The sequence below is a fragment of the Liolophura sinensis genome, chromosome 8 (assembly GCF_032854445.1).
Source record: "Liolophura sinensis isolate JHLJ2023 chromosome 8, CUHK_Ljap_v2, whole genome shotgun sequence".
In the NCBI taxonomy this organism is placed as follows: domain Eukaryota; kingdom Metazoa; phylum Mollusca; class Polyplacophora; order Chitonida; family Chitonidae; genus Liolophura; species Liolophura sinensis.
Window position 1 is genome coordinate 3,025,114 of NC_088302.1, and position 23,562 is coordinate 3,048,675.

At 38.4% G+C, this 23,562-nt stretch overlaps 1 protein-coding gene across 4 annotated transcripts in view; it reads right to left on the bottom strand.

Annotated features, from left to right (window-relative positions):
* Positions 1 to 611: 611 nt before the first annotated feature.
* The window catches only part of LOC135472889 (high affinity cAMP-specific and IBMX-insensitive 3',5'-cyclic phosphodiesterase 8B-like), a 114,404-nt gene continuing 91,453 nt past the window's right edge, over positions 612 to 23,562 (bottom strand). For all 4 annotated transcript variants that reach the window (XM_064752601.1, XM_064752602.1, XM_064752603.1 and 1 more), the window contains exons 5-20: positions 19,562 to 19,619; positions 16,973 to 17,140; positions 16,327 to 16,467; positions 15,605 to 15,693; positions 13,888 to 13,985; positions 10,272 to 10,351; positions 8,848 to 9,018; positions 8,230 to 8,281; positions 7,825 to 7,960; positions 7,061 to 7,259; positions 6,451 to 6,581; positions 6,074 to 6,160; positions 4,389 to 4,527; positions 3,705 to 3,878; positions 2,119 to 2,248; positions 612 to 1,819 (exon numbers count right to left, since the gene is read on the bottom strand). In XM_064752601.1, the coding sequence (XP_064608671.1) occupies positions 1,710 to 1,819; positions 2,119 to 2,248; positions 3,705 to 3,878; positions 4,389 to 4,527; positions 6,074 to 6,160; positions 6,451 to 6,581; positions 7,061 to 7,259; positions 7,825 to 7,960; positions 8,230 to 8,281; positions 8,848 to 9,018; positions 10,272 to 10,351; positions 13,888 to 13,985; positions 15,605 to 15,693; positions 16,327 to 16,467; positions 16,973 to 17,140; positions 19,562 to 19,619 (1,963 nt within the window). In that variant the 3' untranslated portion in view covers positions 612 to 1,709. The remainder of the gene's footprint in view (positions 1,820 to 2,118; positions 2,249 to 3,704; positions 3,879 to 4,388; positions 4,528 to 6,073; positions 6,161 to 6,450; positions 6,582 to 7,060; positions 7,260 to 7,824; positions 7,961 to 8,229; positions 8,282 to 8,847; positions 9,019 to 10,271; positions 10,352 to 13,887; positions 13,986 to 15,604; positions 15,694 to 16,326; positions 16,468 to 16,972; positions 17,141 to 19,561; positions 19,620 to 23,562) is intronic.

The following is a 23,562-nucleotide window of genomic DNA, read 5'->3' on the forward strand; positions in this document are numbered from 1 at the left end:
ACAGACAACATAAGGAGATTTGTGCTACTAGCAAGAATATACCATTTTAAAGTTTGATTTGTCTCCCAGTCTATAAACCACATGCCAGATTTAGCCATTAGATAATAAACAATGAGTCACACTCATGTTATGTATGTCTCATAGTGCTTAAGGTATCTGTGACAATACTCTGAAGAATCCCCTTCCATTTTGTTGGGGTGTTGTCAGAAAAGCTTTAACTTTTGAACATTCCATTCACAGCATTCCCTCCAACAGCACCCAGTGTCTGGAGAGGTGTCACTGCAGGATACTGATGGAATATTCCAGAATAGGGGACATGTCACAGCCTATAATCCTGTGGGATAATGATGGAATAAGGGACATGCCACAGTCTATAATCCTGCGAGATAATGATGAAATAGGGGACTTGTCACAGCCTAAAATCCTGCAGGATACTAATGGAATATTCCAGAATAGGGGACATGTCACAGCCTATAATCCTGCAGAATACTGATGGAATATTCCAGAATAGGGGACATGTCACAGCCTATAATCCTGCAGGATACTGATGGAATATTCCAGAATAGGGGAAGTCCCACAGCTTATAATCCTGCAGGATACTGATGGAATATTCCAGAACAGGGGACATGTCACAGCCTATAATCCTGCAGGATACTGATGGAATATTCCAGAATAGGGGGCGTGTCACAGCCTATAATCCTGCAGGATACTGATGGAATATTCCAGAATAGGCTCTACACATCATGCAACACTTAAAACTAATCACATAATGCTGCCGTTGTGTCCCAGTTTCATACTCAAGAAGAATCTCAATGGCAGACCTCCTGTTTCTCATCCTGCACCTCATCTAGCAACACATTCAGTATATCCTTCTGTATCTCATCCTGCACCTCACCTTGCACCTCATGTCATACATCCTTCTGTATATCATCCTACACTTCATTCAGTACATCCTCCTGTATCTCATCCTACACTGTACCTCATCCTGCACCCCATCTTGCACCTCATGCCATATAAGCTTCTGTGTCTCATCCTGCACTTCATCCTGTATATCCTCCTGTATCTCATCCTCATCTTATCCCTTTATATCAATCCTATCACAGCCGGCTATCACAGTAAAATGTGACATAATCACATGATAAAACATGCAACTGCTAAATATGCTAAAGTCGCTGTCCCAATGCTGCACCTCTGCCCTCCTCAAGTGGAAAGATAAACTATTTCCTTTTCAGCAGGCCTCACAAGGACTCAGACAGCTTTATAATTTCAGTCTCCACAGATGCCATGTGCGTGTATTCCAGCATGTGGCTACCTTCAGGTACAGAATCAAACCCGTCCTCCTGAAATCCAGGGATTATTATCCACAGGTGCAATAGCAACATGGTGGCCATTTTTTGCACTTTAAGCATGTGCGAGCACACCACTCAGTGACACTACAACATCTACACACCTTTCTTTTTCAGACCAGACACCTTTGGTTCAAATAGTGTAAAAATAATCACTGAAATGCTCTTCGAGTTCTCCAATAAACTATGGTAGCCCAAGTCTGATGAAAAACAATTCACACATAGAAATCCATTCCAGTGTGGATGGTAGAAATGATTTTTGTTTTTTTTTCTTTAAGAAGAATCAGTTTTTGCTTCAGAGCCGTTGTCATGGCAACAAGATGGAATTCAGTCTATCCTGCGTTTCACCTTTGATCCCCGACTTCAAGTTTTCTCTTCGTCTTTATCTTTGACATTTTGCTCTTCTTCAAGTTCCTTCCATGACTTGTAATTGTTCTGTAAATGTGTTATCAACTCCGGAATTTCGCAGAAATCTGAAAACAATAATCCAAAACATGTTGTGTTATGTTATAAAAATGCAATTATAACATGTAGTAGATAAGCCGGACTAATTAAGATTGCACATGTAGATGCTGTACAAATGTTTGCATGTTTTAATGTCGAAGGCCAAACATCTTGTTGAAGAGAAAAGTGCTTTCCTTATAATCCACATTTTCCATTTTTTTTCACTTCAGAATCAAAGCACTCTTGTACAATTCAGTGGTCTTGTTTTAGGTGAGAATCAGAGCACAGCAATCATTAAACAACACAACAACAACACTTATTCACTTACAGTCCCAGGCATCAAACATATCCGTGATGAAGTAATCTATAAAGCTGGTTTGTGACTTTGGTATACTGCAGGTTTTGCGGTCGAACGTGGGCATCACCACTGGCAAGCCCCTTTCTATTTCCTCAGCAGTCTACAAGTGGACAGGAAAACAAGAGTTACCGTGTGAGGACAGCTGAACCCAGTTCAATACAGTCCAAGTTTTTGCAATAAATTCATTCACATTCAAACATTCAACACCACAAGAGAATCTGCAAAAAGCAATTTACCAAAATCCAGTACACTGAAGCAACATTAGTGCATTAAAACCAATGACCAATAATTTATTTATTTCATTGGTGTTTTACGCCATACTCGAGAAAATTTTACTTGTACAACAGCAGCAAGCATTATGGTAGACCAATGACTAATGCGAATCCAGGATATTAATAAATATACAAAATTCCTGCACAGATTAGGCTGGTTTTGAAACCTGATCTGATGTTCTACAAAGTGGACCTGAACATGTCATTCAAATCAGGCTATACTTAGAGCAGTACTTGTATGGAAACCACAAACTGATAGATGGATAGGCAGAGGGACAGACAGAGGGACAGGGAGATGGAATGGAGAAGGACAACCAGACGGACATAGAGATGGACAGACAGAGGGACATAGAGATGGACAGACAGAGGGACAGAGAGATGGACAGACAGAGGGACAGAGACATGGACAGACAGAGGGACAGGCAGATGAACAGAGAGATGGACAGACAGAGGGATAGGCAGATGGATAGGCAGAGGGACAGACGGAGGAACAGACAGAGGGATATACAGAAGGACAGACAAATGGACAGCCATAGGGACAGAGAGATGGACAGACAGCTGGATAGACAGATGGACAGCCAGAGAGACAGGCATAGGGACAGACAGATGACAGCCAGAGAGACAAGCAGAGGGACAGACAGATGGGCATACAGAGGGACATACATATGGACAGACAGATGAACAGACAGAGGTGCAGACAGATGGACAGACAGATGGGCATACATAGGGACATACATATGGACAAATGGACAGACAGATGAACAGACAGAGGGACAGGCAGAGGGACAGACAGAGGGACGGACAGAGGGACAGACAGATGGACAGACCCAATTAATATCATGGGACTAAACCTCTGTGTTGACAGACAAAGGGTTTATGTACATACATAAACAAGATAAAAAGCAAACTATTAAACCGATAACACAATATTTCACACACCTGGTTGAAATACTCCTCTGCAATTCTATTGGCTCATTCCTTACATAGGTGGAAAGGTCGTACGGTGTTCGAAAACATCAGGGACAGGCAGATGTGCAGACAGATGAACAGACTGCGGGACAGACAGATGGACAGCCAGAGAGACAGGCAGAGGGACAGACAGATGGACAGCCACAGGGACAGGCAGAGGGACAGACAGAGGGACGGACAGAGGGACAGACAGATGGACAGATCCAATTAATATCATGGGACTAAACCTCTGTGTTGACATACAGAGGGTTTATGTACATACATAAGCAAGATAAAAAGCAAACTATTGAACCGATAACACAATATTTCACACACCTGGTTGAAATACTCCTCTGCAATTCTATTGGCCCATTCCTTACACAGGTGGAAAGGTCGTACGGTGTTCGAAACATCAGCACACTTGATCAACATTCTTTTCACCAGCGTGCGGTTTTCTGCCGTGGAGAGCTGGGTCACAGCCGCTGAGCTGTCGGGAGAGGCATTCCCACTCTGAAACATTTGGGTCAGGACAATTAATCAAATCACAATAAAATATGAATTATTCTGCAACAATGCATGAAAATTTATTTTGCTAAAAACGCAGACATTTTTAAAGAAATATTGAGTTCAAAACAAACTTGAACAGTATTACAAGTTGGAATACAACATTTTGGATGAAGTATCAGTCAACTTCCCAGCATGGTGAACAGCAATTATTCCTGAGTAGTTTCCTCTTGATTAATGGTCGAATGCATTCAATCATGTGCTGAATGATCATAAAACATGAAAGTTTTACACATTATAATTATTTCTGCCATATTTAGAAATGTTTCATTGTTGCTGTCACTGTATTTGTATGAGGACTTACACCCAAACTTCAAAACTCTTAGGGAACACCAAAGATTATAAATTTGTACCTTACACTTAACACTTATTATAGTTCTATCAGTTTCACTATTAGGTAATCACTATTAGGTAACCATAAGATTTTTAAGGTTGCCACAGTTACGCGAGACTTACCCCATTTGACTCTGTGTCTACCCTGAGAACAGCTTTGTTTATTCCGTTGACAAACTTTGAGACATGTTCGAAATGCTTGGCCATGTCCGTGGCTAGGACCATGTCTATGATCATAGACCTCACACACCTGAAATCTTCACTGAAAACACAAATCAGATCATTAAAGTCAGAATATCAAAACCCTCAGTCATCTGCGATAACAAGTTGAAAATTTGCCTATACTTCACCTTTTCTGTGAAAAAGTACGGCAAGTCACAGCGAAACATGGACTTTTGTTTACTGTCGATATTTCTCAATCATGATAATCACATAAACATAACACATAAACAAAGGTACACAAACAAAAAAACACTGAAGGTTACATTACAAAATTATCTAATCGAATAAAAACATGACATGTTTAAACAAAGGTGTAAACTTTCATACCCTCTAATGGCAATGACCAATACAGGTGAAAACTTTTATACTCTCTAATGGCAATGACCAATACAGGTGTAAACTTTTATACTCTCTAATGGCAATGAACAATACAGGTGTAAACTTTTATACTCTCTAATGGCAATGACCAATACAGGAGTAAACTTTTATACCCTCTAATGGCAATGACCAATACAGGTGTAAACTTTTATACTCTCTAATGGCAATGACCAATACAGGTGAAAACTTTTATACTCTCCAATGGCAATGACCAATACAGGTGTAAACTTTTATACTCTCTAATGGCAATGAACAATACAGGTGTAAACTTTTATACTCTCTAATGGCAATGACCAATACAGGTGTAAACTTTTATACTCTCTAATAGCAATGACAAATACAGGTGTACACTTTTATACTCTCTAATGGCAAAGGCCAATATAGATGTAAACTTTTACACCCTCTAATGGCAATGACCAATACAGGTGTAAACTTTTATACTCTTTAATGGCAATGACCAATACAGGAGTAAACTTTTATACCCTCAAATGGCAATGACCAATACAGATGTAAACTTTTACACTCTCTAATGACATGACCAATACAGATTTAAACTTTTATACCCTCTAATGGCAATGACCAATACAGGTGTAAACTTTTATACTCTCTAATGGCAATGACCAATACAGGAGTAAACTTTTATACTCTCTAATGGCAATGACCAATACAGGTGTACACTTTTATACTCTCTAATGGCAATGACCAATACAGATGTAAACTTTTATACCCTCAAATGGCAATGACCAATACAGATGTAAACTTTTACACTCTCTAATGACATGACCAATACAGATTTAAACTTTTATACCCTCTAATGGCAATGACCAATACAGGTGTAAACTTTTATACTCTCTAATGGCAATGACCAATACAGGAGTAAACTTTTATACTCTCTAATGGCAATGACCAATACAGGTGTAAACTTTTATACTCTCTAATGGCAATGACCAATACAAGTGTAAACTTTTATACTCTCTAATGGCAATGACCAATACAAATGTAAACTTTTATACCCTCTAATGGCAATGACCAATACAGGAGTAAATATTTCTACCCTCTAACGGCAAGGACCAATACACATCACAGATCTAGTGATCGTGGAGAAGCTATACTAAATCCCATGATGTACTCAGACAAATAATACTAGATTTACACTTTAGATTTTGTAGAGATACATGTACACATATAATCAAATTAGGCTTTACTACCTGTCTAGATTCTTGAAGATGTTGACCAAGTCGTCTTTGGCAGTCAGCTGGACAGCAAAAGCTGCATGATGACTCTCTAGTACAGCTCTGTGACAAAGCAAGCCCAAATCAATCATGTCAGTATGATACATGATTATGGCTTAAGTCAGGATTATAATTGCAGCCAAATTACTGTCATAGAAAAATAGCATTTACCTGTACACAACATCCTGCAGTTTTCTATGAAGTTTGACCAGACATTCTTAAGGCCAGCAAAACATCTGCTTTTGCATAAAGTATAAACACAAAACTTTTATTTATTATTTTATTACACAATTTGTATTTCAGAAAAAATTTTTCCCATTCTTAGCCAGTGCAGTAATTGTAGATGAACTCACAGGTCATTATATAAGATGGCCAGTGGATTTCTCTCATTCACTAAGAAAGCGTTTGTCTTTCCCGGGTGATCAACATCATGAACAACGGCTGCTATTAGACATGCCACCTCATCCAACTGGTCAAAAATGTTCTGAAACACAAATTGTGATAATGCTTGTCAATAAAACATCAATAAATCTATTGTTGTTTTTGTTGTCTGATGTACCAGCTTTATGCTGCTGAATGATGAAATCTACCTGATTTAACTTAGCAGAGAGATATCAAATATCACTTTGTTATTATGACAGCTCAATACAAATGACCTACAGAATTTTTGACAACGAAATAACCCTTCAAGATCCTACTCAAGTTGTTTACTCCATAATCAACTTGAAAATAGAATGGTTTAAAACCTCTGGAACATATTTCCCTTTGTATCTCATAACCTGAATGTCCCCACACTGTTCATACCTGACTGTATCCACACTTATAACACATCTCTACTTGTATTATCATTACACCTTATATCTACATGTCCATGTACAAAATACATTGCACATTATTTCTGTAATTTGGTGGCAGAGGTGAGATATTTCCTTTTTTTTTAGAGTACTGTCAGAGTTATCTCGCCTTGGTTCTGTCTCTGTCCAGAAAGTAAGCCGTGGCCTGCAGTACGTCCGAGGCGTGGGTAGAGTTGTGGTAGGAATTACAGGCGTGATAATTAGCTTCTATCAGTTGTAGCCAATTCCGCAAACAGGTCTCACTAACATCCAGGTATTCACAAACACCAAACCTTGTAAATATCTTCATACCTAAATAAACCAACGGCCTGCAAAACAATCAGAGACACTTCACAATATGTACATGTATCTACACAAACTAACTCTGCCAAACACAGAAACAATATTTCAGAAACATAAAGCCATTTTGCAGGTTTTTGACACTTAACATTATGACATCAGATCAGAGTGACGTTTCTTTACAATGTGACACTGTTGCTTTAGGCATGATAGGGTCAATCTGTCAATATTAACAGATATGTATATACAGAACAGTTAGCTTTCCTCACTGAACTATGCTCTTGGGTGGGTTTGGGTATGGAGTATTGAGAAAATCATGATATCCTGCTGAGGCTTTGATAGAAAACTCAAATCAAATGTTAAATGATAGGGAAGTAGCTCTAAGTTGGCATAAAACGGCCACATATCATGGTGTACCAGGAAGTGATTCTGTTGTCATGATGACATAATTTGAAAGCTGCACATTACACATTCTCAGCTGATCAGAAAACGAGATCAGAATACACTGTAAACAAATAATGATCTGTGTGTGACCATATCTCCTCATTCATTCTGGTATATTATCATATTATTATTTTCCTCCCCGACACTAACCTAGAATTACTGGCCAGTTCTAAATCTATCACATTGAAATCCCAAGTATTCTCCGTTTCAAGGATAGCAGCGATGTTCTGGGGAACCTGAGCAAGGGCTGCCGTCGGGGTAGGAATGTGAGCGTGGATGTGGTGGTCTGTAACCATGGCAATATTATAACACATAAAAACATTATAAAAGTAAACAGCAAATCAACACCTGCCTGGCTGAATGTCAGATTGATATTTACAAGTTAAGTTATGCTTTATCAAAAGTGGATTGCTGTCATGATTGATAATCAAATCTAAGTTATCTTTTTAGTGTCAACTATTCAAGGCTACTGGACTTCATCTCATATAAATTTGAAAACTGAAAGCAGCACAACTTCTTCTAAACAAAGTTTGATATGGAATTTAAATAACTTACGTGGTTTTGTAATGGAGACATCATTAGCTGAGAAGCGCCTGTTAAGTCCTTGCTGTAAGACGACATGAGATGACAATTTTAATAGATACAACATGTACATGTAAATACTCTTTGTTCAAAGTGACAATAATAGGACTGGGCCTCCGTGGCTGACGGGGTTAACACGCCAGTGCAGCCCAATGACCGAGGAGCCTCCCAACAATGAGGAGTGAGTTCAAGTCCAGCTCATGCTGGCTTCCTCTATGGCCATACGTGGGAGGGTCTGCCAGCAACCTGTGGATGGCCATGGGTTTCCCCTAGCCTGGTTTCCTCCTACCATAATGCTGGTCACAGTCATTTAAGTGAAATATTCTTGAGCACTGGCGTAAAATACCTTTCCAATAAATAAATAAATAAATAAATAACAATAAGACAAAGCCTCTGATAAAGAGAATTCATGCAAAAAGATATATTTTGATAGAAATCTCACCAGGACATATCCCCCAACTGATCGTTTGTTGCTTAACATATGTGTAGACATTTTGCGTAAGTTCTGTTAGCAATATATACGTAGACAGTACTCTATGAAACGGGCAAACATACAGATATAAATAGGAAACCTCAAAGAGATGTACTCACAGACATGAGACCGCCAACAAGGTCAGAGGTCATTTGATCTTCATCTTTCATCTGCTGTGTGAAGTATGGTGAATAGAGCTCACTGGTGCGGAGGATATCCAATACCTTGTCTAAAGCTTGCACTACTGTAATAGGGCTGTTTTCCTGAGCTGCATTGATAATGTTTATAACCTGAAACAATGACAACGTTGAATAATCTATGAGTATACCAATACATGAAAACCAAGCAGAGGTCAGATAACAGGTCAGATAACAGGTCAGATAACATAGAACTAAAGGTATCACTCTCCAAATGATGTTTTCTATGAGTATACCAGTACGTGAAAACCAGGTGTAGGTCAGATAACATAGAACTAAGGGTATCACTCTCCAACTGATGTTTTATATGGGTATACCAGTACCGGTATGTGAAAACCGAGCATAGGTCAGACAACATAGAATTAAGGGTATAACTCTCCAACTGATGTTTTCTATGAGTATACCAGTACGTGAAAACCAAGTGTAGGTCAGATAACATAGAACTAAGGGTATCACTCTCCAACTGATGTTTTATATGGGTATACCAGTACCGGTATGTGAAAACCGAGCATAGGTCAGACAACATAGAATTAAGGGTATAACTCTCCAACTGATGTTTTCTATGAGTATACCAGTACGTGAAAACCAATCACAGGTCAGATAACATAGAACTAAGGGTATCACTCTCCAACATATGTTTTTATTTGACATGTAGGATTTCATATTATTTATCTGATTGAAGTTTTACACCGTCTTCAAAAATATTTCGCTTAAAACAGCAGTGGCCAGTATCATGGTGGGAGGAAAATGAGCCGAGCTCGGTGGAAATCCACGACCATCCGCAGGTTTTTGGCAGATCTTCGCATGTACGGGTGGAGAGCGTCATTTACGCTGCTCTGGCATGCTGCCCACGGAGGCCTTCCACCCCCCCCCCCCCCCCCCCCCCCCCCGGTATAGGATTTCGCTTCTCCTAACTAACGTCAGGGATGCCTATGTTACTATACCTTCGCGCACATAGTAAGACAATCTGCACAAAATGGCAACTTAAACAAGTTTGAAATGAAATTATTCCTGGACAGATATCCGAACAAGAAAATATACTTCCCTGATTGCCCAATAGTAGTGAGTGAGTGCTTGGGGTTTAACGTCATACTTAACAATGTTTCTCTCATAAGACCATGATGCCCAATAGCAGTGAGTGAGTGCTTGGGGTTTAATGTCATACGTAACAATTTTTCTGTCATATCAGAAGGATGACCAATAGTAGTGAGTGAGTGCTTGGGGTTACAATTTTTCCGTCAAATGACAATGATGCCCAACAGTAACAGATTGCTACGAAGACAAAATCGAAGATGAGATGACTCAAATACATCTATTCCTACAAACTGAACAAGTAGACCTCCTACTTTAGTAATTGGAGCCTCAATGGTCATTGAGTGTATCCTGGCAACTGACTCTCTCCTCTTTGGGGGGCAGTGAATGCCACCTGCAAGATCAAAGGGACACGCATTAGGCAGGTAAGAAAGGTAAACAATTATACCACCAGACAGGAGTGCACTCAGTGACTGAATTTAGAAGCTTTAATAGAAGTACATGTACAATCTGCATCATCCATCGAAAGATCCATGGAACACATATCACATAAAGCTATATATGTGTTTTTAGTCTGAAGGTATATATGATCACAAAGTATTATGACAGCTGATTATGTTTTTATCAAACAAACACCGTAACACTTTTCATGTACTTTATTTGTTACAATACTTGAAAAAAAGAAATAAACTTTTAATGTAATGAAGTTGAAAAAAGTGGAAAGACAACAAATATAAGAATATATAGTGCAATAGTGCAAAAGTTAAAATGTATATATTGATTTTAAAAAACTCAACAAAGTAATCACAATGGATCTATCTGCATTAACACTAAACACCTACCAGTACAGATGTATGTACGGGTATCTTGTCAAATGTGACAAACTATCAACAGTCATAAACACAAGTGTTTTTATAATCAACTATAAAACAATATGATGTGTGCTAGTGCTACTGTTGCTAAGGCATTAGCGTGCTACGAAATAACTACAGTGAAATCCTAAAGAGTACTGATTATCTGTAATCTTTGCAACAAAACACATGTATGTAAAAAGAAGTGCAACAAAACACATGTATGAAAAAAGAAGTGCAACAAAACACATATATGAAAAAAGTGCAACAAAACACAAGTATACAAAAAAAGTGCAACCAAACAAACATACAGTGCATCATGAGAATGTATTTTGATTACACTACAACAAAAACAAACAGTCCATATTACTGTGTTTATTCAGTTACTTATTTTATTTTTTTCTGCTTGCTTTTTGTATTTCACATTACTTTACACTGCACTGGATAGAAATATACATCTACGTACACCACCAGAGATCAAAGCAAGCACCAGTGTAAAATAATCCTTAGATGGAAAATTCTTTACGTCTGATTTGAAAGCAGTGAATGTGCATTTATAGCCAATCAATGACAGACAAAACACAGCTCAGCACTGCCAACAGACAGCAGACAAGAAAACAGACAGACAGACAGATGGACTGACCATCGATGCTACAGAGGGACTGAATGTCAATGGAGCCTTTCCTAAATGGACGATAGAGAATTTGACCATTGCCATGAAGCTCTGACAGTCAGCAGCAAGATCCCAGGGGAAAAAGCACAACCAAGCTTTTATATATGGTCATGAACATTTACAGAGAGGGAAGGAAAGGGGTAGAAGGGGGTGGGGGTGGTGGGTGAGGGAACAGGGTTTGCAGAATAAAGTATAAACAGGTACTGACTTTTCAACAAACTTTTCTAAAATGAATTACAAAAACACCTTGAATTTCCTTTATACACTGTATTTTTATCCACAGCATATTAAGGTGTGGATTATGAAGAGAAGTTACCAAAGGCCGTCACAGCTACCAAGGACTGTCACAGTTTCCAAAGACTGTCACAGTTTTTGAAGTCTGTCAAAGCTATATTATAGTCAAAGGGCTTCTCAGTATTACAACAGACACATGCTTTGGTTTACTTTATGGATGTTGTTATGTAAATTTATTTTTGTTTCATAATCCCTTCCGCCAACTTTTTGAGCATATATAATGTAACAAAATTAGACAGGAATTTCATATTACATATTCTTTCAATCTATCTACCTCTGATAGAAAATGTCAACTGAACTATAATAGTGCTCCTTTCATCAAAATCTACCTCTGATAGACAATGTCAGCTGAACTATAAAAGTGCTCCTTTCATCAAAATCTACCTCTGATAGACAATGTCAACTGAACTATAAAAGTGCTCCTTTCATCAAAATCTACCTCTGATAGACAATGTCAACTAAACTATAAAAGTGCTCCTTTCATCAAAATCTACCTGTGATAGGCAATGTCAACTGAACTATAAAAGTGCTCCTTTCATGAAAATCTACCTCTGATAGGCAATGTCAACTGAACTATAATAGTGCTCCTTTCATCAAAATCTACCTGTGATAGGCAATGTCAACTGAACTATAAAAGTGCTCCTTTCACGAAAATCTACCTGTGATAGGCAATGTCAACTGAACTATAAAAGTGCTCCTTTCATCAAAATCTACCTCTGATAGGCAATGTTAGCTGAACTATAATAGTGCTCCTTTCATGAAAATCTACCTGTGATAGGCAATGTCAACTGAACTATAAAAGTGCTCCTTTCATCAAAATCTACCTCTGATAGGCAATGTTTGCTGAACTATAATAGTACTCCTTTCATCAAAATCTACCTGTGATAGGCAATGTCAACTGAACTATAAAAGTGCTCCTTTCATCAAAATCTACCTCTGATAGGCAATGTCAGCTGAACTATAATAGTGCTCTTCCTGCATCAAAATCTACCTTTGATAGGCAATGTCAACTGAACTATACAAGTGCTCTTCCTTCATCAAAATCTACCTTTGATAGGCAATGTCAACTGAACTATAAAAGGCTCTTCCTTCATCAAAAATACATGTACCAGTAATAATCCCTAGGATTAACCGTAACAATAATCCCTTGGATTAACCGCAATAATAATCCCTTGGATTACCACCAATTATAATCTTGGATTTCATACACCTGCTCTTATTTCCTTATCATTTAATCTTTCCAAACATCCACATTACTTTGGAAATTAACCGGATCTAAAAAAATTTTTTGAAAATGGGAGCAAGCTAGAGACCTTCAAATTTTTTTTTTCTCAATGTGGAATTCATTGTATTCCAAAGCATGTCCACTTAACATTTATCCTGATTCATATTTCTCTCAAAATAAATAACCTCTTATTTACAGAAAGACTGTCATCTGAGTGAATGAATTTAGCTATTGCAGAAGATTATTCTGTTAAAAATAACATAATGATTCTATCAATTCAATATAAAGATTCTATCAGACTATCAGGAATGTTGAATATGACAAAGTATTATACTATAATAACCGACTGCGTTCTAGAATCACTCAGACATTAGACTTTCTGATAAAACTAACATGTATTTTCTTTAACTGTGTCATTGTGTATGAACAAAGCATGATTGAGTGTAATCTGTGAATCTTTAATTCCCATTTGATTATGTGAATAGATTTCAGCCCAGTTGAAATGGGTAGTGTTAAGGCTTTGGAACAAGTGCTATACTGTCAGTTCACTTATGACATTGTTTTACACACAACACCATGTATACAAAGGGAATTGTAAAACAGCTGTCATTTTAACAGATTAACAAGGGTTAGTACACAGCATCTATACACAGGTTAAAGATTTAAACGCTAACATGTATATATATATATAAAATGGGAAAAATAGGTCTAGCATGAAGGTAAGCAGGTACATGTACCAAGAGGTTTATCATAAACTTAACACATAAACACTACTTGAACTATGGAAATTTTGGTGAATCTAAACAACCCAAGGCCAGAAATGTGTCAGAGAGTCAGGAGACTAAACCGATCCTGGATTATTTCTTCAGCACTGAGTGTAGACTTACCATTGGCCATCAAGTTGAGCTCGAGGTCTTTAATGCGGTCTAAATGATGAGGTACTTCAGAGGGTGAACAGCGGACTGACACATAATGACGAAGTTTACTGAAACCATCCGAACACACAGTTAAGCTTACACACAGAATATGAGTTAAGTATATACGCAGGTGGGCATAATTTATACAAGACATTGTCAATGACAACAGTGACACAGTTATGAGAATTCTAAAAGAGAAAAATCTCTTGGAGTTGACTGCAGATGGATTGACTGATTGGCAGATTGACTGGTGTTTACTGTCCTACTCAGCAGTTCTTTTCACTTTAGTCACGGCACTCAGGGTGACAGAAACCAGGGAGCAGGGTTATCATTTAGAATTGGAGAATTACTATTGATTTAAATAGTAAGAATATTCAAAGTAGGAGGCTAAGGGGACAGCTGTCTGCAGCCTGCTATGGGGAGCACGGTAGACAGCTGTCTGCAGCCTGCTATGGGGAGCACGGTAGACAGCTGTCTGCAGCCTGCTATGGGGAGCACGGTAGACAGCTGTCTGCAGCCTGCTATGGGGAGCACGGTAGACAGCTGTCTGCAGCCTGCTATGGGGAGCACGGTAGACAGCTGTCTGCAGCCTGTAACTTGCCCTCTTTGAACACCCTGCAGAGTACACAGATTCCTAAAAGCACAAACCTTTTGCAAGTACCTGACAAGCCTCCTGACTTAAACCACAGCAGACGCAGTGAGAAATGGATTCAAACATGTTGCTTCATGGCTCATCGGCCTTCTAACTGCAGTAAGCCAGTGCTTTAACCATCAAAACAATTAAGTCCACACCCCCATACCCACCCCCACACCCCCATCTCTGAAGATGGGGATATAGAATACTGCTTCCAAATTTCCACGCTACAATTAAAACGAAACCATATTGAAGTCAATAGTAAAAGAAATGTAGTTGCCAATTTAATTTACAAAAGACGGCTTCAAGCAGATGTGAAACATCCAGTTGTACCATCAAACTGGAGCACAATCACCACAACAGCATTGGATGATGCAATACAAACCAAATAAAGAGCAAATTCTCTTTTGTTGAAACACTATTTAAGGCATCAACCAATTTACGTCAGTTCCACAGAGGACTAAAAATTGCCCTCAAACAGTTATTTTGACTATTGCAGGGGTACGTAACCTGGGTAACAAGGCAAAACGAGACGATAAATAAATCTCATTTGTTGTAATATTGCTGGCTTCTCTAGAGTAAATTAAGTTTAATCATGAAGAAAAACGATCAACGTGGGAGTTAACGTCACCAAAATGGAATTTAGCACATTAGTAAAAACAGCAAACTTTTTCTTCTTTGATGTGATTTCAGCTTCACAGTATTGATTTGTTGTTTTTCTGTCTGAATTTTTTCCCCCCCCCGACAAACCAAACTGAATTGAAAGAGTTTTTTGGCTATGTCATGCCAAGCAAAAGAAAGGTGGCAGCTATGTCATGTTAGGTGTTTACATTCGCCAACGCACTTCTGCAAGAAAACCAAACCACATTTCGCCCACTGTTTTCTACACAGCTTTTCTCCCAAAATGTCACAGGTGATTTGGGTCAGAAAGACCAGTGCTCTGCTGCACCATCAAACTTCAAACCCTAACAAAAAACGAGTTTCCCATAATACATGAAGACATTAAAGTGACACTTCACTTAAGAAATACTTCTATTCTATTCTAAGACTTACTTGTTCTGACATATAACTGGACTGATATGACAGTGCTGCTGTAAACACTCGCCAGATTTGCGCCTAACATAACACAATCCACTCCATACCTGTTCAACAAAAATGTAATCACATTGAAAAACATACCTGTACAGACACTTACCTGGAACCGGTTGGCTACCATTAAACCACAATCTAATGAACTGACAGATCAAAGACATTAACATTCATAATTATATTGAGCCTCCTTCAGCTTTACTGAGATGTACCAATATGACAGACTCAATTAAAAGTTCACTGTAATGTGTGCTGTCTTTATAAAATGTTTAATCCAAACTCAATGCTTAAAATATGTATTTTAAACTTATACAACCTGAAAACTGTTCAATCCAGATTCATAAATAGAACATTAAGAAAATGTCACAGAAAAGAACATTACATAGTCATTCTGGTCCTCTTTCTAGCAATTTATTGGATTGGTGTTTTACGCCGTACTCAAGAATATTTCCCTTATACTGGCAGTCAGCATTATGGTGGGAAGAAACTGAGTCCAGGGGAAAACACATGACCATCCGCAGGTTGCTGAGAGACCTTTTCATGTAAAGCCAGAGAGGAAGCCAGCCTGTGCTGCACAAACTCACAGCAACTGTATTGTTGAGAGGCTCCTGGGTCACTGCGCTGCTCTGACCTGCTAGCCACCTCAGCCCCCTCTTTCTAACAACTTGTGCCCACTGGTCACTCACCTTTCCTTTCCTAAGCTGCCCATTTATTGTTTCCTGTAGATCGGGTTTATTTTTATCACTTTGAGAAAAATCTTGGGCATCTTTACCCAATATCTCATCCGCACGGTAACCTAGCAACCGTTCATGGGCGGGGTTTATGTACTGCAAGGACAAAAACAAATACCCGACACAGATGAACCAAGTGTGTTGCCATGGCAGCCAGAGGAAAAAACCCACATTTTGGCAGTAACTATGAAATCCACAGTAAATGATTTCACGTCTTTTTGCACTCAGATCTCTCATTCGGAGCATGTTCAATGTGACAAGCTAAACAGACGACCCATGTTAACAGAATATATGTCAGAAATTTGATAGAAAGAATGACTGAGTGACAGGCTGATTATCAGCAGAAAAAAAGGTATCCTGGGAAACAAATCAAGCAAACTGCATTGTCATTTACCAAGACAGAAATCAACACTGACATCATATATTTTTGATACAGGTAAGATTTGTAAAGGTTCAAAGATGAAAACCACACCTGTCTGACTGATAAGACGAGGACAATGTAGTCAATATCATGTCTAGATGTGTACCTGTGTGGAAATGTCAGCGGGGACAGATGAATACATGTGCCATAGTAGCAAATCTTTTCTTCACGATAACCCACCTGTATTTCATGGTCCTCATTGGTGATTTCGACGGAGTCTGAGGTATGTTCCAGCGCAGTGAAGAGGGCGCTGCAGGCTTGTAGCTTAAGCTGAGACCGTGCTTCTCCATGTTCTATAAACAACAACTCATTCATACAAGCCCCTACATTGGCGTTCTCCGTGTAGCGCTGTCAAATAGAAATCACATGTTCACAGAGTTAGAGCTATGCTCCATGTTCTACAAACAACAACTCATTCATACAAGCCCCTACATTGGCGTTCTCCGTGTAGCGCTGTCAAATAGAAATCACATGTTCACAGAGTTAGAGCTATGCTCCATGTTCTACAAACAACAACTCATTCATACAAGCCCTTACATTGGCGTTCTCCGTGTAGCTCTGTCAAATAGAAATGTCATGTTCACAGAGTTAGAACTATGCAAGCCCCTTAAAAAAAGAAAAAGAAATAACATATCCAGAGTTGGAGCTATAGAATTCAGAAAGAACTACATCAAATAATAAACTGAAATTTTCGGAACTCATCAATCCATATGCTGTATATGTTAAAAGAAAACACAACACCACACTATAAACACATTTATAAGTCAACACTAGACTGAACGTATTTATGAGTCAACACTAGACTGAACGCATTTACACTAGACTGAACACATTTATGAGTCAACACTATCTTAACGTATTTATGAGTCAACACTAGACTGAACGCATTTATGAGTCAACACTAAACTGAACACATTTATGAGTCAACACTATCTTAACGCATTTATGAGTCAACACTAGACTGAACGCATTTATGAGTCAACACTAGACTGAACGCATTTATGAGTCAACACTATCTTCACGTATTTATGAGTCAACACTAGACTGAACGCATTTATGAGTCAACACTAGACTGAACACATTTATGAGTCAACACTACACTGAACACATTTATGAGTCTACACTACACTGAACGTATTTATGAGTCAACACTACACTGAACACATTTATGAGTCTACATTAGACTGAACGTATTTATGAGTCAACACTACACTGAACACATTTATGAGTCAACACTAGACTGAACGCATTTATGAGTCAACACTAGACTTAACGTATTCATCAGTCAGTTTAGTTTATAAAGCATATCTTCTTATTTTGTGGTCTTATATAACCAAGATATCGGAATTCGAAGTATGCACATGGAGAAAATTGAAAGCGCTGACGAAATCAAGATTTACCAACCAGACAATTCCACTGACGTCACCTGAACCCTGTTTTCTTTTTGTTTATTTTTATGCTATATGTGCATGAGATACTGTACGAGAGATAAGACATTGTGTTTCCAGTTTCCCTAACATGGCCTTGTCAGAATTCCATATTTAAAGTTAAAATTAAAAAGTCCATCTTAATTACAGAATTTATATGAATGTAAAAAATATATAGGTATGTCCATTTTCCCACCCCTTGAAACAAAAAATATAAAACGTAAAAAGGTACTGGAATGAAACAGATGACTCTACTGATGCTGGCATTTATAATAGGAAATCTTCAAATGGACGCCTCACTCTACTGATGTCAGCATTTATAATAGGAAATCTTCAAATGGACGCCTCACTCTGCTGATGCTGGAATTTATAATAGGAAATCTTCAAATGGACGCCTCACTCTACTGATGCCTGAAGTTATAATAGGAAATCTTCAAATGGACGCCTCACTCTACTGATGTCAGCATTTATAAGAGGAAATACCCAAATGGACGCCTCTGCTGATGTCAGCATTTACAAGAGGAAATCTTCAAACGGACGCCTTACTCTACTGATGTCAGCATTTATAAGAGGGAATACTGCAAAGAACGCCTCACCCTACTGATGTCAACATTTATAAGAGGAAATACTCATATGGACGCCTCACTCTACTGATGCTGGAATTTATAATAGGAAATCTTCAAATGGACGCCTCACTCTATTGATGCTGGAGGTTATAATAGCAAATCTTCAAATGGACGCCTCACTCTACTGATGCTGGAATTTATATTAGGAAATCTTCAAATGGACGCCTCATTCTACTGATGTCAGCATTTATAAGAGGAAATACCCAAATGGACGCCTCTGCTGATGTCAGCATTTACAAGAGGAAATCTTCAAACGGACGCCTTACTCTACTGATGTCAGCATTTATAAGAGGGAATACTGCAAAGAACGCCTCACCCTACTGATGTCAACATTTATAAGAGGAAATACTCATATGGACGCCTCACTCTACTGATGCTGGAATTTATAATAGGAAATCTTCAAATGGACGCCTCACTCTATTGATGCTGGAGGTTATAATAGCAAATCTTCAAATGGACGCCTCACTCTACTGATGCTGGAATTTATATTAGGAAATCTTCAAATGGACGCCTCATTCTACTGATGTCAGCATTTATAAGAGGAAATACTCAAATGGATGCCTCACTCTACTGATGCTGGCATTTATAATAGGAAATCTTCAAATGGACGCCTCACTCTACTGATGTCAGCATTTATAGGAGGAAATACTCAAACGGACAACTCTCTCTACTGATGTCAGCATTTATAAGAGGTAATACAGAAATAGACAACTCACCCTATTGATGCCGGCATTTATAAGAGGTAATACTGAAGGTTCTTCTTTCTCACTTTGACTGAAATAAACAGAATACAAATCATCAGAGCAACATACCTATGAACGTGCTACACGCATGTATTATGACTCGAATTCTTACAGTTTAACTCACAAAGTTGTGACAGTATTCTCAGTCTTTCTTCAACACGCCGTTTAGCCAAAGTTTGCATGATAACAGACAGATGTTCAAAACAGACCTGCTGTTATGAACATGCTTCAGTGACACAAACCAACAAAAAATTTACTGACACAACCTAACATTTTCCACATGTTCTATCGCACAGTGAAATGAAAATCTGACCTGTTAAACCTCCTGTGTCATTCTGCTGCAAGATGTTGGTACAGACCTACTCCTGAATGCATTTGATTGCAGGTCATAATTCCACATAGCAATTGTCACTAACACTACAGGACTTCATAAACATAATTCATATGTAAGTTTTTAGTGGGTGAAATTCAAAATCCTGTTCAGTACGTAAGTGCACGTTAACCAAATGAAAAGTGAGACAGGGTATTAGATGTTATTCCATGCCCCTTCTTGAGAAGATGTCAATAATGGGAGACAATCCTCACAGTAATATATCTAGTCAGGGATGTTGATTAGCTCCCTTGTTACAGATCTGAAATGTAAATGCAGCTTCACGTTCTGTACTGACAAGAACTAAACGAGAATACGTACATGTAAACAAGGTAAACTTACATATATATTTGGCCACAAGGAATGTTTTAAAACTACATCTTCAGCAGTTTATTTCTTTTTAAAATTGACATCAACGTTGAGTTGTACATCATCTATATTGAGCAGTCTGTACTTTCACAAACTCTCTATCAATGTGAATTAAATCTTGTACAGTACCACACCTAAACAGTAGCATAAACATTTCTATATTCTGAGGACCTTCTCTGAAATAAAATATTGGCACCTGTATGTGTTTTGCTAATACTATCGTGATTTCATCCAAGTGGCATTATCTCTGTAATTCCTGGAAGTGTTTTGTTCTTTGTCAGAATGACACAAGCACAACGGCGAATGAATTGTACAACTGCAAATGTGATTTCTACAGTAGGAAAATTTAACCCTGACAGTTTACAGGGCAGTTACAAACTAAAATCACAAAATAATCTCACAATACACGGTAATTAAGGCGAAACATTCATGATCCAAAGATGTTCTTAATTAAAGAGCAACCTAATAGGATTAAATTTGTGTTTTTATAGCACATAAAGCAAACTGAACACCCATAATTAAATGTCAAGTCTCCATCAATAAATGTCATTTTAATATGCTTTCCATCTGACTACTTTTACTATAAAAGTCGCAATTCCGAAATAAGCCAAATTACAAGAAGGCTGTTTAAGAGACAAAAGACAACACGTGTATATATGTATATGCACCTATAAAGTATTCAACACCAAGTTTAAAAGCATATACCTTCTTATTTGTGTGAAAACAAAAATGCCATCATCAAGTTTATCCACTTGGACACAGCCCATTTATCAAGTTTATCCACTTGGTCACAGCCTATTTATCAAGTTTATCCACTCGGTCACAGCCTATTTATCAAGTTTATCCACTCGGGCACAGCCCATTTATCAAGTTTATCCACTCGGTCACAGCCTATTTATCAAGTTTATCCACTCGGGCACAGCCCATTTATCAAGTTTATCCACTCGGTCACAGCCCATTTATCAAGTTTATCCACTCGGTCACAGCATATTTATCAAGTTTATCCACTCGGGCACAGCCCATTTATCAAGTTTTATCCACTCGGTCACAGCCTATTTATCAAGTTTATCCACTTGGGCATAGCCCATTTATCAAGTTTATCCACTCGGGCACAGCCCATTTATCAAGTTTATCCACTTGGTCACAGCCCATTTATCAAGTTTATCCACTCGGGCACAGCCTATTTATCAAGTTTATCCACTCGGGCACAGCCTATTTATCAAGTTTATCCACTCGGGCACAGCCCATTTATCAAGTTTATCCACTCGGGCACAGCCTCTTTATCAAGTTTATCCACTCGGGCACAGCCTATTTATCAAGTTTATCCACTCGGTCACAGCCTATTCATCAAGTTTATCCACTCGAGCACAGCCTATTTATCAAGTTTATCCACTCGGGTAGGAGCGTATTTATCAAGTTTATCCACTCCAGCACAGCCCGTTTATCAAGTTTATCCACTCGGGCACAGCCTATTTATCAAGTTTATCCACTCGGGCACAGCCTATTTATCAAGTTTATCCACTTGGGTACAAGCCTATTTATCAAGTTTATCCACTCTGCTACAGCCTATTTCTACAAACCACAAACATAACTGTTTCTGCTGACGTGACATGGACACTGTTTTGCCTGTCAGCTGTAACCCTTGGGTACAACTGATGTGACATGGACACTGTTTTTGCCTGTCAGCCATAACCCTTGGGTACGAGCGATTTGACATGAACACTGTTTTTGCCTGTCAGCCATAACCCTTGGGTACAAGCGATTTGACAAGGACACTGTTTTTGCCTGTCAGCCGTAACCCTTGGGTATGAGCGATTTGACATGAACACTGTTTTTGCCTGTCAGCTATAACCGTCAGGTACGACCAATGTGACATGGACACTGTTTTTGCCTGTCAGCCGTAACCCTTGGGTACATCTGATGTGACATGGGCACTGTTTTTGCCTGTCAGCTGTAACCCTTAGGTACAACTGATGTGACATGGACGTTGTTTTGCCTGTCAGTGGCAGTTCAGGTCAGTTTCTATAGTACATTTATATGCAACTGGACATAGATATGGCAAAGTACGTGTAAAAATGAGCATAGATATGGCAAAGTACATGTACAAATGAGCATAGATATGGCAAAGTACATGTATGCAAATGGGCTGACAGACTGATCTCACAAGAGATACAGGCTGATTAGCTGATGAAGTGATGACGTTGACTGACCGCGCTATATTCGCTCAAGGCCAGTATCAACATACTGTACATCAGCTCTGCAAGCAGCTCAATGCAGCCAGCATAATTAACTGTGCTACATCGAACTGACATGGAGATAGCAATGGGGCAAGTGCCAAAAGCTCCACTTATTATGCAGCCAGTTTTCCCCAGCGTCTTTATCATGCGATTTTCCAATCAGCTCAACCTTTTGGAAAAACTGACAACAATTAAGAACTTGTAGTTCACTGCACAGTTTTATTCAAGGTTAAATCTTATGATTTAACAGTAAATTATGGATGTATCACACAGATATGAAGTATCTATTAAAAATGTCCGACAACACTTTCTGCTACTTTCTTCATGTGAATGTGAACGGGCGGTAACACTTAAGGGCATTAAATTCCCACTCCTACATGAGTAACTGTGTTAAATTACAACAGAACCATTTCAGTTTTGTTAGCCATACTTTGATAAGCCCTATATATCCCCTAGCCATGGTTCCTAAACTGATTTCTTAGAATTTATGTCCTGGAAATGATATAACAATGAAGTGCTTAAGAGGGTCACAATATATAAAAGAATTTTTTTAAATTGCATTTTTTCTACTGCCAAGAAGACATTTCTGTTCTATTTAGGATGAAGTCATGTCAGCAATAACACCACAATTTTACGCAGGCCACACAATTAATTTCAGCATTATTTGTTCTCCCATGACCAATGGTGATATCCTGTTAGCGTGGTAAAAAAGTGACAATCTAAACTTTATTTTTAAGGTAAGATATGGATCACAAAGCTCACAAGACAGTAAAATCTTCCCGGTATTAATTTCTCATGAAAATAAAAACAATGGAATTGATTACCATGTAAGTATTAATAGAATGGGCCTTTCTCCTGAAAGAAGCCTCTACCTGGAATTTCCACTCCATCAGAAGATCTGCTTTTTTTCTTCTTCTTCTTGTAAATATTTTGAACACAAGTGTCTGCCTTGAGTTTCCAGAAAAATTATTTACAACTGAAGGAGCAGCCTTTGAGAA